At 45.8% G+C, this 14529-nt stretch overlaps 1 protein-coding gene across 1 annotated transcript in view; it reads left to right on the forward strand.

The window, feature by feature from the left end:
• Nucleotides 1–857: 857 nt before the first annotated feature.
• Nucleotides 858–14529, forward strand: part of LOC311220853 (very low-density lipoprotein receptor-like) — a gene marked incomplete at both ends in the record, with an annotated part of 391622 nt that continues 377950 nt past the window's right edge. The window contains 1 exon segment of the mRNA XM_084304496.1: nucleotides 858–967. Within this exon segment, the coding sequence (XP_084160622.1) occupies nucleotides 858–967 (110 nt within the window).

The following is a 14529-nucleotide window of genomic DNA, read 5'->3' on the forward strand; positions in this document are numbered from 1 at the left end:
CAGATTCGCGGGGAGACGCGGGAACAGATACGCGGGGAGACGTGGGAAAGGGAGCCGCGGAAAACGCGGGATCCACGGAGGGACGTGGGAACCGCGGAAAACGCGGGAAATTGAATTAATCGCAGTGCGACGCGGGACATCCGAGATCGAGTTGCTACGGGAGACCAGAGGCGTCAGTGGACAACGGCAGCAGACCCTCACCGTGTGGCGAGTCGGCACATAGCAGAGGGGCGGACATCAGGACCCTGCAGCCTGTCTGACGTAACCATGGAGGCAGCGGCGGCTGTGCTGCTTCTCTCTGGCATTCTTTTTATAAGACGTTTATCTTGCAATGCAAAAAAGACTATTCGTCCCCAGATCGGTGTTATAACTATGTTTCTGGATAAGATTCCGTGGGGTTGCCACATTCTACAGATTACTAGTGACAATTTAGCTCTATTACTACCTTTATCGCGGGGCAGGAGTGCAGAGACACAGATTACACTGCCAAATGACCACCGGCAGGCTCTTTCACAAATAGCTTCTAAGGTTGCAGCTGGCACTGCCTGCAGCCGTATGGCAGACGTTACACTCTCTTTCCTAACTAGTAATCATGTGTCTCATCCATTTGTGGTGAATGGTCAGTGGCAAAAAGAAAAGGGGGAGAGTAAGGGGTGACAAAGACAGAAACGGTACCAGGAGGATGCCACTGACACTAACAGCATGGGTAATAGGAGTAGTATAAGTGACACAGGTGACGGTGCGGGGCACTCTGCCTGCTGCTCGCCCTCGCCTGCCTGTGCACTGCTGCCGATGGTGCTAGAGCAAAATGTGAAGACTGCTCAGATGGCAGTGATGAGAGTGCTTGTGTGAAGAAGATGTGTGCTGAATCTGACTTTGTGTGCAACAGTGGTCAGTGTGTGCCAAACAGATGGCAGTGTGATGGGGATCCAGACTGTGAAGATGGGTCTGACGAGAGTGCTGAGCTGTGTCATATGAGAACATGCCGGGTAAATGAAATCAGCTGTGGTCCTCAGTCAACCCAGTGTATCCCAGTGTCGTGGAAATGTGATGGTGAAAAAGACTGTGACAGTGGAGAAGATGAAGAGAATTGTGGCAATGTGACTTGTCGTGCAGCAGAGTTCACATGCAGTAGTGGACAATGTATTTCCAAAAGCTTTGTCTGCAATGGTCAAGCTGACTGCTCCAACCACTCGGATGAATCTTTGGAGCAGTGTGGCTGGCAGCCTGCACCTCCAGTGAAGTGTTCTGCAAGTGAGGCGCAGTGCGGCTCAGGTGAATGTATCCACAAGAAGTGGCGATGTGACAGAAATCCTGATTGCAAGGATGGAAGTGATGAAATTAACTGCCCTTCTCGGACCTGCAGGCCAGACCAGTTCAGATGTGAAGATGGGAACTGTGTCTATGGGAGTAGGCAGTGCAGTGGTGTGAGAGACTGTCTGGATGGCACTGATGAAGCAAACTGTAACAATGTTATTCAGTGCTCTGGACCTGGCAAATTCAAGTGCAGAAGTGGAGAATGCATAGATATCAATAAAGTGTGTAACCAGCAGAGAGACTGCAAGGACTGGGGTGATGAGCCCCTGAGGGAATGCCACATAAATGAATGTGCCTGTCCAGCTGGGAAACTGTGGAGATAGTGATGAATGCCAAAACCCTGGTATCTGTAGTCAAATCTGTATCAACCTGAAAGGTGGCTACAAATGTGAATGTAGCCGTGGCTATCAGATGAATCCTGCTACAGGAACCTGGAAAGGGCCATACGGGTACAGAAATACAAATAACACCCGTGATTACAATGACACTGCTAAGCAGGGTTTAGGGGTTTATGGCATGGAGACAAGGGGTAACAACTACAGTGTTTGGAACAATTGTACAGCTTTGGCCTTACCTCCTGATGTTTTTCTGATTTGTGGGGATAGGGTCTGGCAAGGTATCCCTGCAAATGCTATCAGATGTCCATGTTACTTAGATAAACTCATTGTATTTGCTCCTAGCTTATTACAGTTGTGTGAGATCATCAGACATAAATGGGCATTGCTTGCACCAGATTGCAATGATAATGTTGAATTGTGTGGGGTTGCAGCTAGAGCGGCATTGGCAATTTTAGTGCCTGGAGTGGCATCTGCGGCTGCACGTAACAACTTAGAAAAATTGGTATGCTGGGCCGAGAAGCAAGCCTATGCCACAACAGAGATACTTAAGGAGATGTTACCAGATCAAAATAGTCTGCGACATCTGCTTTTACAGGATCAAGCTGCTATTGACATCTTGCTTTTGGCTCAAAGGCATGGGTGTGAGGACTTTGAGGGAATGTGCTGTTTAAACCTTTTTGATCATAATGAGTCAATTCACAAATCCATTACTTTCCTGAAAGAGCACATGAGAAAGATTCAATATGGTATCAATCCTTTCAATCAATGGTTCACTGATTTGTTTGAAACGATGCATAGATAGTTACTGGGATTAGTCAAAGAGGGATTAAGGATTCTGTTTGCTGTGGTGTCAATCATCATTGCATATGGTATTGTGATAAATGTGGTTAAAGGGTTACTTGCAAAAATGTTATATTGGGCGTGGTTTGCTCAAAAAAGAAAAAAAAAAAAGGGGGAATTGTTGAGGGATTTTTTGAAACAGCAAAAATCCCATGGCTTGCTGTAGCTGAGCAAACCAAGCTACCAGGGCAACTATGAGAAGTTCCCATGACAGTGGTCCCACATCGCCCAATTGAGGAATTCAGAAAAATATTGTTACCAGTAGCTGGCTTCAAGGACAAGGTCTATGTGACTGCTAATCACAAGGGGGTTGTTTTCTTGCAGGTGGGGTTGTTTTCTTGTAGTTGTTTGTCTAAGTGCTTTTGACCAATAATCTTGTGTGAAACACTGTCCGCCCCTGTTAAGTTCACTATAAAAGTTAGGCTATTCGGGCAATAAAATGGAGCATGATCTGACTCTACTGATGTCTGTCATGCTTTCGGCCGTGCTTCCTGCAACACAGGGGGACCGGGGAAGGGTGGGATGTCCCTCCCTTAGAAGTGGCATTTAAGTCATCATGTTATCAGGCTAATCCCTGACTTCTGACATAACTATCAGGCTTCAGGGGGATTTATCAGATCCTGCTCAAATGGCAGCCACAAGGCAGGGATGTGCTGTTCTTCAGGACCAGCTGATAACACTGGAGAGGGGACTGCCAGGTGCCACGGATGTGTACATCAGTTTAGAAGCGTGAGGAACCTGCAATTCCTTCATTAGAAAGAAAACTACCAAAGCCTTTGGCAGAAATAGCAGGAAAGTGAAGGGCAAAGCGTCAGGCAAAGCACACGGAAAAACACCAGAGTCTGTATTTCCTACTGCTGGCAGGTATGTGTATAATTCTGCAGTTCCTTCCTTTTTAATGTGATACATCACAACCTAAATATCATTGATGTGACCTTCTGTATTGCAGTGGCCTAGCCAGATGCACCGTGGAGCTGCTTTCTCCCTCAAACACCATCTGTGTTCACTGCTGGTGAGGTGCTGGCCTGTCCTTTTCACAGTCTTTTCTAGGGAAAATTCCCACTGATGTTAATGGGAAATTTGTCCCATCAGAGACTGAGATAACTTTGTTCTAAAAAAGAAAATTCAAATGTTTATGATGTTCGGGATCAGCATTCCTCATACTGACCTACAGTTTTACATGAAAAGAAAATTCAATGATCAGACATCTGACATGAGCACTTGATAAAGCAATGATGTTTTAAGAGTAGAGTATTGCCACAATCTACTTTTAGAGAACACGTTTTAGATTTTTTAGATTCTTGTCCTCAAATCCAAGATAAATCCTAATTTTAAATAGGAAATTCTTGGGCACTTGTTTCTATTCTATCTCTATGGGAGCATTATGTCTATGAGACATTTTTGGCTCTGTTTACACTTGTGTGATGTGCTTAAGAGAGAACTGAGAAGATGCATACAAATAAAGATGCTCCACAACTGCAGACAAGCAACGTCTTAGTTTCTCTAGAAGTCTACAATGCCTTAATTACACATGGGGAAAAAAAGCTTTGTTAATGGTTTCTCGAGTGCATCAAAGATGCAGCATGAGCCAAAAGCTGGAAGTTCTGTTAGGAAAAATCAAGAGAAACAAAGCATTATTTTTTCACAGGTAATGATCTAATTACAGTAATTAACCACTGGCTGCGGTGGATTCTTTGTCAATAACAATTTTGAAGTGAGGTTTTGGTGGTATTCAAAAGATGAGCTCCAGCCAGTTCAAACCTGTACAAATGCAGGGAGCTTTTCTGGCCTGTGTTACTCAGGTGGGTAGTCTAGACAGTAGGAATAGACCTTCAGACCTGATAATATATGAATTAGTAGTGCCAGTGCATTAAAACAGATAATTGAAAAGTCCTCATTCATCTAAATGTAGGGTTGGGATTTTTAATAACTTTTAACAAATATTAAACTCGACAGAAATGCTTTCATGACAGTCTTTGACGTGGCTCAGTTCCAGGGAAAAAACCTGCTTGGAATTGAATTTTCTCTAAAATATCTGAGTGGTAGAAGTCACTTGAGAACTAAAGAGTAGCGCTACAATGAAAGTCAGGACCCTGCCTGATAGAGACTACCTCCAGGATGAAAAGTCTCCTTTGAACCTGAAAGTCCAGGGAGTTTCGGGTAAACAAGGATTGGAGAGAAACTGACTACCTTAATTTCACAACCCAAATTGCATAAACTGAATCAAAAAAAAAAAAAAGGTATTAATAGTAAAGTGTAATTTGAAGATTGGATTTTCAAAAGCATATTACCCAAACCTCCACATTCATTTCATCTTGAGGGAAGAAGGCATGCCATCTGATAGCAATGATTAATCCAAAGGAGGCCCAGACTTGTTCTCTTCATTTAAGAGGAAAATTACATATTTGATGAGAATGTAAGAGCAGCCATACTGTCTGAGATAGTTTTGGGCTGCTGGATGGGTCTTTTAGAGCATGGCCCAAATGTGTTAGTATTTGATTTTTTCAAAAACATCATTTCAGGAACTTTGGACTGCAAATGATATAACAGGTATACATGGTATACTTTTTTTTTAATACTTTTTTTTTGGGGGGGTTGCTGGCATAGTTTAATGGCACAAAGTTAAGCCACCCAATACCACCTATAGAATAGAGAAGAAAAATGTTTTGAAGCAAAGAGGAAATGTATATTGTAAAGGATTGTATGCTGACTATGCCTCCAAATTCAAAGAAAGACACCATTTGAAATTTAAGTCTATCAACTACAGTGAGTAAAATTAAAAGTGAATGTTTTAATTTGATAGCCCTCACGACTGTGACCTCCCCCAAAGCCTTCCAACACTCCTCCCCAAAAAACAAACAAACAAACAAACAAACAAAAAACAAACAAAAAAAACCCGTAGAGACAGGGAACACTTTACAAAGAATTAAAGAGTTTGTAGGCATTGTTTAGAAATATAATTAACACTGTGTTTAAAGCAACAGTGAGACAATTACCACCTCCTAAATGCCTTAAGAAATTCGAGCTGCAGACCTCCTGCCAGACTGAGTGATATCACAGGCACCATAAACAGGTTTGAAAGACCCACTCCATTCACAGCCCCAACCGCTATTGTCATTATGTGCTAAGGATTATTATTATTACTATTACTCTCTTTGTTTATGGTGATGTGCTAGGAAGTCAGCAGCTCGTCTTTCTCAAGCCCATCTGGCTCTGCTCTGCAAATTGCACGCAGCCGCCTAAAGGAGTTGAGCACCTCACCTCCCAGTGGAGTCCAAGTGAGGTTAGAGCTCTCAGGGCTCCCTCACAGGTAGGTTGCTAGAATATTAATCATATTCTAAACCAAAGAGCCAAAGAGGTTTGTTTTTTTTTTTTCTTAGCTTTAAATCCTAAAGACAAGTGTTAAGTTTTTAGCTCACCTTGAGGAACACAATCTGTCTGACCCTTCCTGTTCCATGTTTTAGAATTGCAGGAGTATACAGATGCACAAAAGACATAAAGTCCAACACATGCTTAATTGGTAGGACCAGTTACACAGCCTGATTAGAGATTTGACACATGTATATGGTAGGCAAATGGATGGCTGGCCATTAATGCTTACAAATGCCATCTTTTTATGTTCTGTTCCAACAACTGAATCCATAAATTCAATACAAAACTTGAACAGAGAAAGGAAGAAGGGACAACAAGATCTCAGTTTCTCCGTCAAGATGCCTAGAAACATGGCATGTCGTTCTGATACCTCTGGTGAGTCTTACAGCTCTCTGCGTCGTCTTCTTCCATCTCAAATTTTAACTTGGGTAACTGCCTAGGAGGTGCTCTCAATGAGTTTGCAAAAACAGGGATGGCAGAGTTGTGCATAACACACATGCATTCACATTCATTTTATTGTATGGCATATTGTTGAACTCAGGAATTTGAAAATGAGACATTTGCAAGGTATTATGTGACTTGATTTCAGCATCATGTAGAAAACAGAATATCTTGCCTGGGCACAGCTGCAACCCTCCTGCCTCTCTTGGTCCTGTGGAAGCAACACTTCTGCTTCTGAAGATGCAGGACAACAGGTAAGGTAAATTGGCATTGATCTGAAGGTTTGTTTAGTTTGGAATAGTTAAACTATTTTGCAATATATTAATTAAAGAAAAAAATGTGGTAAATTAGATCAAGTAAAGCCAAAAGGCCTATTAATTGCTTTGACTTACTGTGAAGCAAGACTACTCGAGAGCCTCAGAAACAAAGGATGTATTTTCTATAATATTTTAAGCACTAGCTCCATAAATACAAAATTTTACCAACCATATTCCCCCAAGAACCTCACATAGCACTGGTTTGGATGTAGCCCTGTTTACAGCAGCAGCGCTGGGATAAAGGTGTCAGCTGTGCCACAACTTTGGGGCAGTTTTCAATTGCACAAAGGTGAAATACTCGGTAATATAAAAAATGAAGTAATGAAGTAAACACAGATTTTGAAATAATTAATAGATATATTTATATTTAATAGATAATAAAATTGCAGCCCATGGAGCTTGTCATGCTCTGTGTCTCACAGAACACCTGCCAGCCCCAGTGCAGCTTGAAGCAGGCACGTACAGCCGAGCAGCCGTGACTCAGGCTGCGGCGGTGGCTTCCCTTCCCTTCCCTTCCCTGCCCTTCCCTTCCCTGCCCTGCCCTGCCCTGCCCTGCCCTGCCCTGCCCTGCCCTGCCCTGCCTCCTTCACTTCCCCGCCTCCTTCACTTCCCCGCCTCCTGCCCTTCCCCCACTGCGGGCGGGTAGGGAGGCTGGCAGCCCTGTGGCACTGCCCGGGTATCCCGGTGGCAGAGCAGAAGTGTTCTTGCCGTGGTGGGGGAGCATCGTGGAATTGAATGCGAAATACTCACCACGCTCTGTTGGGAGAGCAATAAAGTAAATTAAAAAAAAATCATTCCTCTTTGAGAGTTATTTATTAAATTTCATAGATTTTATAGAGATGGGCATGCATTCTGAAGTCGCTGCAGAACTGGTGGTTTAATGCCTTTTCTCCTGAGACCCTTTGCCATGGGGCCAGCCCCCTGCCTCAGTTAACCAGTCTGTAACCTGGCGGAGCAACAGGTTCTTTGCTGAGCTCTGGCTGCAAGGCTGTGGTCCTGGCAGTTCAGTGCTCACTATCTCCTCCGAGACTCTCAAAATGAGGCAATGTGAAATAGAATGTATTTTTATTTACAATTAAAATTCATGCTACAGCATGTACCTATCTGAAAACTAAAATGATAAATGGAGAGAGGAAATAGTACAACTAAGCTAACTTCTCTCTCCCTCCCCCCAAACAAAGAAAGTCTCTCATTAGATGACATGGTCTTAAAGGAATGTTGTAACGTACAGAAATCCCATGCCATTATATGCACTCCTGAGGGCAGTGCGTATTTCTGTTCCAGCATCTTCCAAGGAACTACTCTGTTCTCTAGACTAGATAAGAAAAACTCAGTTAACTCATAGACCATTTGACATTGATTGAAATAATGTCACCATTGTTACTCTCCTGGCTGGGCATTTATAAGGTGAGGCACCTTGGTGGTGTTCACTTTGCCTAGCTGTGGCCTGAAAAAAAAAAAAAAGATTTCTTGTCTGATGCCAGGTGGGCTCTTTCCAGGGACTCCGAGACAAGACAAATGCCTCCAGAGGGCAATTCCTCTCCCTTCTCTGAGACACCAATGCGGCATGGACAAGTCACCCTTAGAAGGACCCGCCTGCCACCACCAGGATGAGACCACTGGGATAAGGCAGTTGGGCAGTGCGCAGGCAGGAGATGAGCTGCAGCTCTGCCAGGTAGCATTTCTGCCTGGAGAGCAGCAGGTCAGCCTAGGGACTGCTGCCTTGCACCCTGATGAGCGCTGGCAGCCCTGGAGGTCTGCGGCAGCTCGGTGGGAGCTGGTGCTGCTGCCCAGCTGGGAGCAGCAGAGCAGCAGTTTGGCTCTACCTCGCCTGAGTGCCTGGCCGGAGCTCCTGCTGTGCAGCTGCAGGCAGCCAGAGAGCAGCCATTTCCCTAAAAAAGTGATGGCATGGCCTCGTCTGATATAAAGCAAACAATGATATGGTGTTTTGCTATGTCAGCCTGCTATGCTCAGAACCGTGCCGAGCTCTGCAGAAGGAGGGACATCCTCTTGTACAAGCCTGGGTCTTATTGCTGTCGCCCCATGAGTGGCTGCGAGTCCCAGGAATCTCAGCTCCTGGGCCTCCCTGCCAAATTCTTTTCATGCCATGACAGCAATATTGCAAAAGGTTTGCATTTTTCTCCCTTTCAGATGCATTAAGTGCTTCCATCCCCTTGCCCACGGCAGGGATCTGTTCCCTTCTTTCTCCAGATTTGGGTGTCCTGGCTTCCTGCCTGGCTGTGGTTCTCCCTGCCCCAGTCTCGTTTGCCCATCTGTATGCAGGTCTGCCTGTTCCCTCGCTACCAGCATCTTCATTATTTGTCTGGGAGATAAATCTTTCAGCCAAGCTATCCAGCTCGGCTGGGCGGGTGAGCAATAGCGTTGTGCTGGCAGGCGTCAATAGGAGTCACCAGCCACTTGGCTGACAATTGCAGAGGTATTTGAAACTCTGGTTATGGCACTTCATGCTTCCCCATCGCTTCCCCCACTTCCCCTTCCTGCTTTCTGCTGCCCTCTTCCCCTGGTTAACTGAGTTTTGCCCACTGAGGTCCTGATCAGGGCCAAACTTCCCAAACAAACCCACCCTTAATGCTGTTACTGCATTACAGGTCGCAAATGGCTCTGCGTAGTGCTGAGAACCGACCGTCCCTCAAACTGCATCCCAGCCCCAGAGCAGAAAGGATTGAGGCTGCCGACACAGAGGGAGAGTTGGAGTGGGCAGTGTGAAACAATTCATGTCAGCCAGCACACCCAGTGCTTTGTGCTCGGTGTGGCGGGGTCATGAGTAAATGCAACTCGATGGGGTCAAGAATGATTACAGTTACTGAAGTAATTCCTGATACATTATGTGAAATAGTCTCCCAATAGCCTCCTTGGGAAATAAATACCAGCACATAACGGAATGAAAATATTCAATGAAAAGGTTGGTTTTATGAATGAAGCTTTGGAAATAGAAAAGTACTTTTCAATCCTGAGCATCAGTTGATGGTGCATTGAAGAAAGCTCACATGCAACTATAAAAGCTGAAATAATAAATTCCTTTGCTATGTACTGGGTAACCGTGTAGGGTCAGAGTTACACTAAGATATTGTCCTGGTTTCAGTTAGGACAGAGTTAATTTTCTTCCTAGTAGCTGGTAGGGTGCTATGCTATGGCTTAGGATGAGAAGACTGCTGATAACATGCTGATGTTTTAATTGTTGAAGAGCAGTGCTTACACCAAGCCAAGGACGTCTCAGCTTCTTGCTCTGTCCTGCCAACGGGCAGGCTGGGGGGTGCAGTAAGAGCTGGGAGGGGACAGACCCAGGACAGGTGACCCAAACTAGCCAAAAGGTGTATTCCATCCCATCTGACATGCTAAACAATATATAGGGGTGGATAGCCAGGGCAGGGGGCCGAACTGCTCGGGGTGAGGCTGGGCATTGGTCAGCGGGTGGTGAGCAATTGCATTGTGCATCACTTGTTTGTACACATTATTATTATTAGTAGTACTATTATCATCTTTATTGTTGTTATTATTATTGTTATTATTATTTTCCTGTCTTAATAAACTGTCTTTATCTCAACCCACAGGCTTCACTTTCCCATTTCTCTCCCCCATCCCAGAGAGGGAGGGGGGAGGGTGAGCGAACGGCTGTGTGGTGTTTAGCTGCCGGCCGGATTAAACCACAACAGTCCTTTTGGCCCCCAACATGGGGCCCGAAGGGTTGAGATAACGACAGATCTGACCAGAGTTAAACTAAAATTGGTATAAGTATTAGACCTGCTTAATAGTTGCTAGTCATAATGCTGATTGCTTTAATCTCAAGTCTGCTGCGCCTGTTTTCCAAATTGAGTATTATACCACGTTATTTTCCGTATGTGCTCTCTGTCATGTTGTTTATCCTCTCCAGGCCCTGGTTGAAGATCATTATGGTACTGTGCATTGTAACAGTGTCTTATGAGACGATGAAATGACTCTAACTTGGTATTTGTACTCAGCATTGTCATCGACTCTATACTTTGGAAACCGTATCTCGGAAACTATTAGCAATTACACCTATTGCCTTTTTTCATCAGGGAGCCAGTCTGTGGAGGGGAAAGGGGAAGATATTTTTACTTACTCGTTCAGTCTCCCTTTCTCCATCACCACCCTCTTATCCTCCAAACTTGTTACAATAGCTCTCCAAGATATTGAATATCCTTGGGATACTCAGACCAGCATAGTCTTGTTGTTCTGCCTCCTGAATGCACTTCAGATTCTGCTTAAAGTTAAACAACTACTTAGGAATCTCATCCAGAGATCTGCCCGGAGGAAGTATAGTTGTGGTTGGCAGGGAGTATGGGAGGATATGGGCAGGTTTCTAGAGCAGAGGGCACCCCCAGTGTTTTGGAAATTCACCCCTGAACAACTGCAAAATCCTAAAAAAATGGTAGAATGCTTGAAAAAAAGGTGTCATGACTGGCAGTTCCAAAGTGACACAAATCATTGTAGCATGTTGGGGCCTGACTCATGCCTATCGAGCTGCAACTGATGCTACTATCACCTTAGTGACAGACACTGCGGCCACTCTAAGTCCTGTGACAGATCCAATGGCCACTCCGACCCCTACGATGGACTCTGCAGCCGCTCCAATTACTGCAGCCGCTCCAGTTCCTGCAGCCGCTCCAGCTTCTTCAGCCGCTCCAGCTCCTGCTCCAGCTCCTGTGGCTGGGTCAGAGAAACGAGCTGTAGCAGTGCAACTTGCCCCTGAAGAGGGTATTTCAACCCCTGTGGCACACCCACTAGCTGGGTCAGAGACACAAGCTGTAGCAGCGCAAGTTGCCCCTCTAGAGAAGGTGAAAAAATGGTATAGAGATTCAGGTCGTTTAGAATGCAGAGAGTCTTCTGCTAAGTCTAGGTATAGGGAAGACGAGGCTGGGACATCAGGGATTCAGGAGGAGGAAGATGAGGATGCCGAAAAATCAACAGTAACTACCTGAAACCTATACCAGTGTGAGCTACAAGTTGTACGAAAAGATTTTGGTCGCTGCATAGGTGAGCAGCTTGTCACCTGGCTGTTCTGGTGCTGGGACACCAGAGCCAATTGTGTGGAATTAGAGGGCAGGGAAGCCAGGTGGCTGGGATCCCTGGGTAGGGACGCAAGCATTGACAAAGCAATTGCAGATGGATCACAATCTCACAGCCTCTGGAGGCATCTCCTGTCAGCTGTGAGGGAAAGGTATCCCTTCAAGGAAGAACTTGTATGTCTACCAGGCAAGTGGACCACTATGGAGAAAGGAATCCAGTACCTGAGGGAATTAGCCGTACGGGAGGTGATTTATGAGGATCCAGACCTCAAACAAACATCCACAGATCCAGATGAAGTCAGGTGTACACGACCCATGTGGTGGATGTTTGTACGGAGTGCACCATCATCATATGCCAGCTCATTGGCAATAATGGCCTGGAAAGAGGATGAGGAACCCACAGTGGATGAAGTGGCTACACAACTCCGGCAGTACGAAGAAAGTCTCTCCTCTTCCTTACAGGCCTGTGTCTCAGCTGTGGAGAAACCTTCTGAAGAGTTCCACCAACTTAAAGAGAATTTATCTTCCTCCCCACCTGAACCAACCAGTGTCCACCAACTAAAAGAGAACACTTGGAGAAATTGTCTGAAAAGTTTCACCAACTTGAAGAGAGATTATTTTCCTCCCCACCTGTACAAAGCAGTGTCTCAGCTATCAGGGGTAGGCGTTCATTCACACAAGGAAGACGATATGGTGGGTACTCACCCCGTGCCACCCTGTGGTTTTACTTACGAGACCATGGAGAGGACATGAGAAAATGGGATGGAAAATCTACCGTGACCCTAGAGGCACGGGTACGTGAGTTGCAAAAGAAAACAATCGGGAAAAAGGGATTCTCTGAAAAGTTTGCTGCTCCAACTTCCAGCAGACAGTCCTTCAAACACAGAAATGAAGAAGATTCTGACCAGGATTAGGGGGGCCCTGCCTCCAGCCAGGGGGAGGAAAGGGACAATCGAGTTTATTGGACTTACAGCATTGTGAGTACACGGCAAGCGCCATGTACTCACAATGCTGTAAGCTACCACCGGATGGCTGGAAACATATCCTGTGCCCCATGCCACTGCCCGGAACACTATCCTGGGCCTTGAAAAGCAAGTCCTATGGCACCATGGCACCCCAGAAAGAATAGAGTCAGACAATGGGACTCATTTCCGAAACAACCTTATAGACAATTGGGCCAAAGAACATGGTATTGAGTGGGTGTATCACATCCCCTACCATGCACCAGCCTCTGGGAAAGTTGAACGATACAACGGTCTGTTAAAGACTACACTGAAAGCAAAGGGTGCTGCAACATTCAAAAATTGGGATACACATTTGTCAGGGGCCACCTGGTTAGTCAATACTAGGGGATCTGCCAACCGAGCTGGACCTGCAAAATCAAACCTGTTACGTACTGTAGAAGGGGATAAAGTTCCTGTAGTGCATGTAAGAAATATGCTGGGTAAAACAGTCTGGGCTACTCCTGCCTCAGGAAAAGGCAAAGCCATTCATGGAATTGCTTTTACTCAGGGATCTGGATGCACTTGGTGGGTAATGCAAAAGAACGGAGAGGTCCGGTGTGTACCTCAAGGGGATTTAATACTGGGTGAGAATAGCCCATGAATTGAATTGTATCATGTTAATTACTATATAATACTGTATGTCATCACTACTATATACCCTAGATGAAAATGGTGATTAATTAGAATGTATGGGAAAGAGCGTAACCTGAGCATGACATAAATGGTATGGAATAAGGGGTGGATAGATGTCCTGGTTTCAGTTAGGACAGAGTTAATTTTCCTCCTAGTAGCTGGTAGGGTGCTATGTTTTGGCTTAGGATGAGAAGAGTGCTAATAACACCCCGATGTTTTAATTGTTGCAGAGCAGTGCTTACACCAAGCCAAGGACGTCTCAGCTTCTTGCTCTGTCCTGCCAACAGGCAGGCTGGGGGTGCAGCAGGAGCTGTGAGGGGACAGACCCAGGATAGCTGACCCAAAATGGTCAAAGGGGTATTCCATCCCATCTGAAGTCATGCTGAACAATATATAGGGGTGGCTAGCCGGGGGAGGGGGGCCAGACTGCTCAGGGTTAGGCTGGGCATCGGTCAGCGGGTGGTGAGCAATTGCATTGTGCATCACTTGTTTGTACATATTAGTAGTAGTAGTACTATTATCATCATTATTGTTATTATTATTATTGTTATTATTATTTCCTGTCTTAATAAACTGTTTTTATCTCAACTCACAGGCTTCACTTTCCCATTTCTCTCCCCTATCCCAGAGAGGGAGGGGGGAGGGTGAGTGAATGGTTGTGTGGTGTTTAGCTGCCGGCCGGGTTAAACCACAACACCTTCCTTGGAACAGGTGCTGTAAAGGTGCAAAGTATTATTAACATTTTTGCTTTTCATGCCATGCCCCCTTCTGATGCCCAGGATCATAGATGTAAATATATATATTATTTTTTTTATGGCTCGCTTCTCGTGCTCCAACGTTTGCAGCGTCTGGGGTGCACCCAGCCTTTAGGGGCTCCCCCAGGCTGGGTGCCGCGGGGGGGCTGCTGCAGGGCAACCCTACAGGGAACCCCAATTTCCTGTGCAGCATCCTAGAGGGACAGCGGCGGCAGGGGGTGGTGCGACACAGCCAGCCACAACCTTTTGGCAACCCGAGCCGCCGTTTGCGCAAGGCGGTCGGAGATAAATATATATATATATATATATATAATTTTTTTCCTCTCCCGGAGCGACACGGTGTCTAGACTCCCACGTGATGGGGCCGGGGCCGGGCCGCTGCGCACTGCGAAGGCGCCAGAGGGGGGGGACCGGGGAGGCGGGCGCGGACGAGCGCGCAGGCACCGTCGCTCCTGGCTCGCCTC

This window comes from Netta rufina (genome assembly GCF_964035555.1).
Source record: "Netta rufina genome assembly, chromosome: W".
In the NCBI taxonomy this organism is placed as follows: domain Eukaryota; kingdom Metazoa; phylum Chordata; class Aves; order Anseriformes; family Anatidae; genus Netta; species Netta rufina.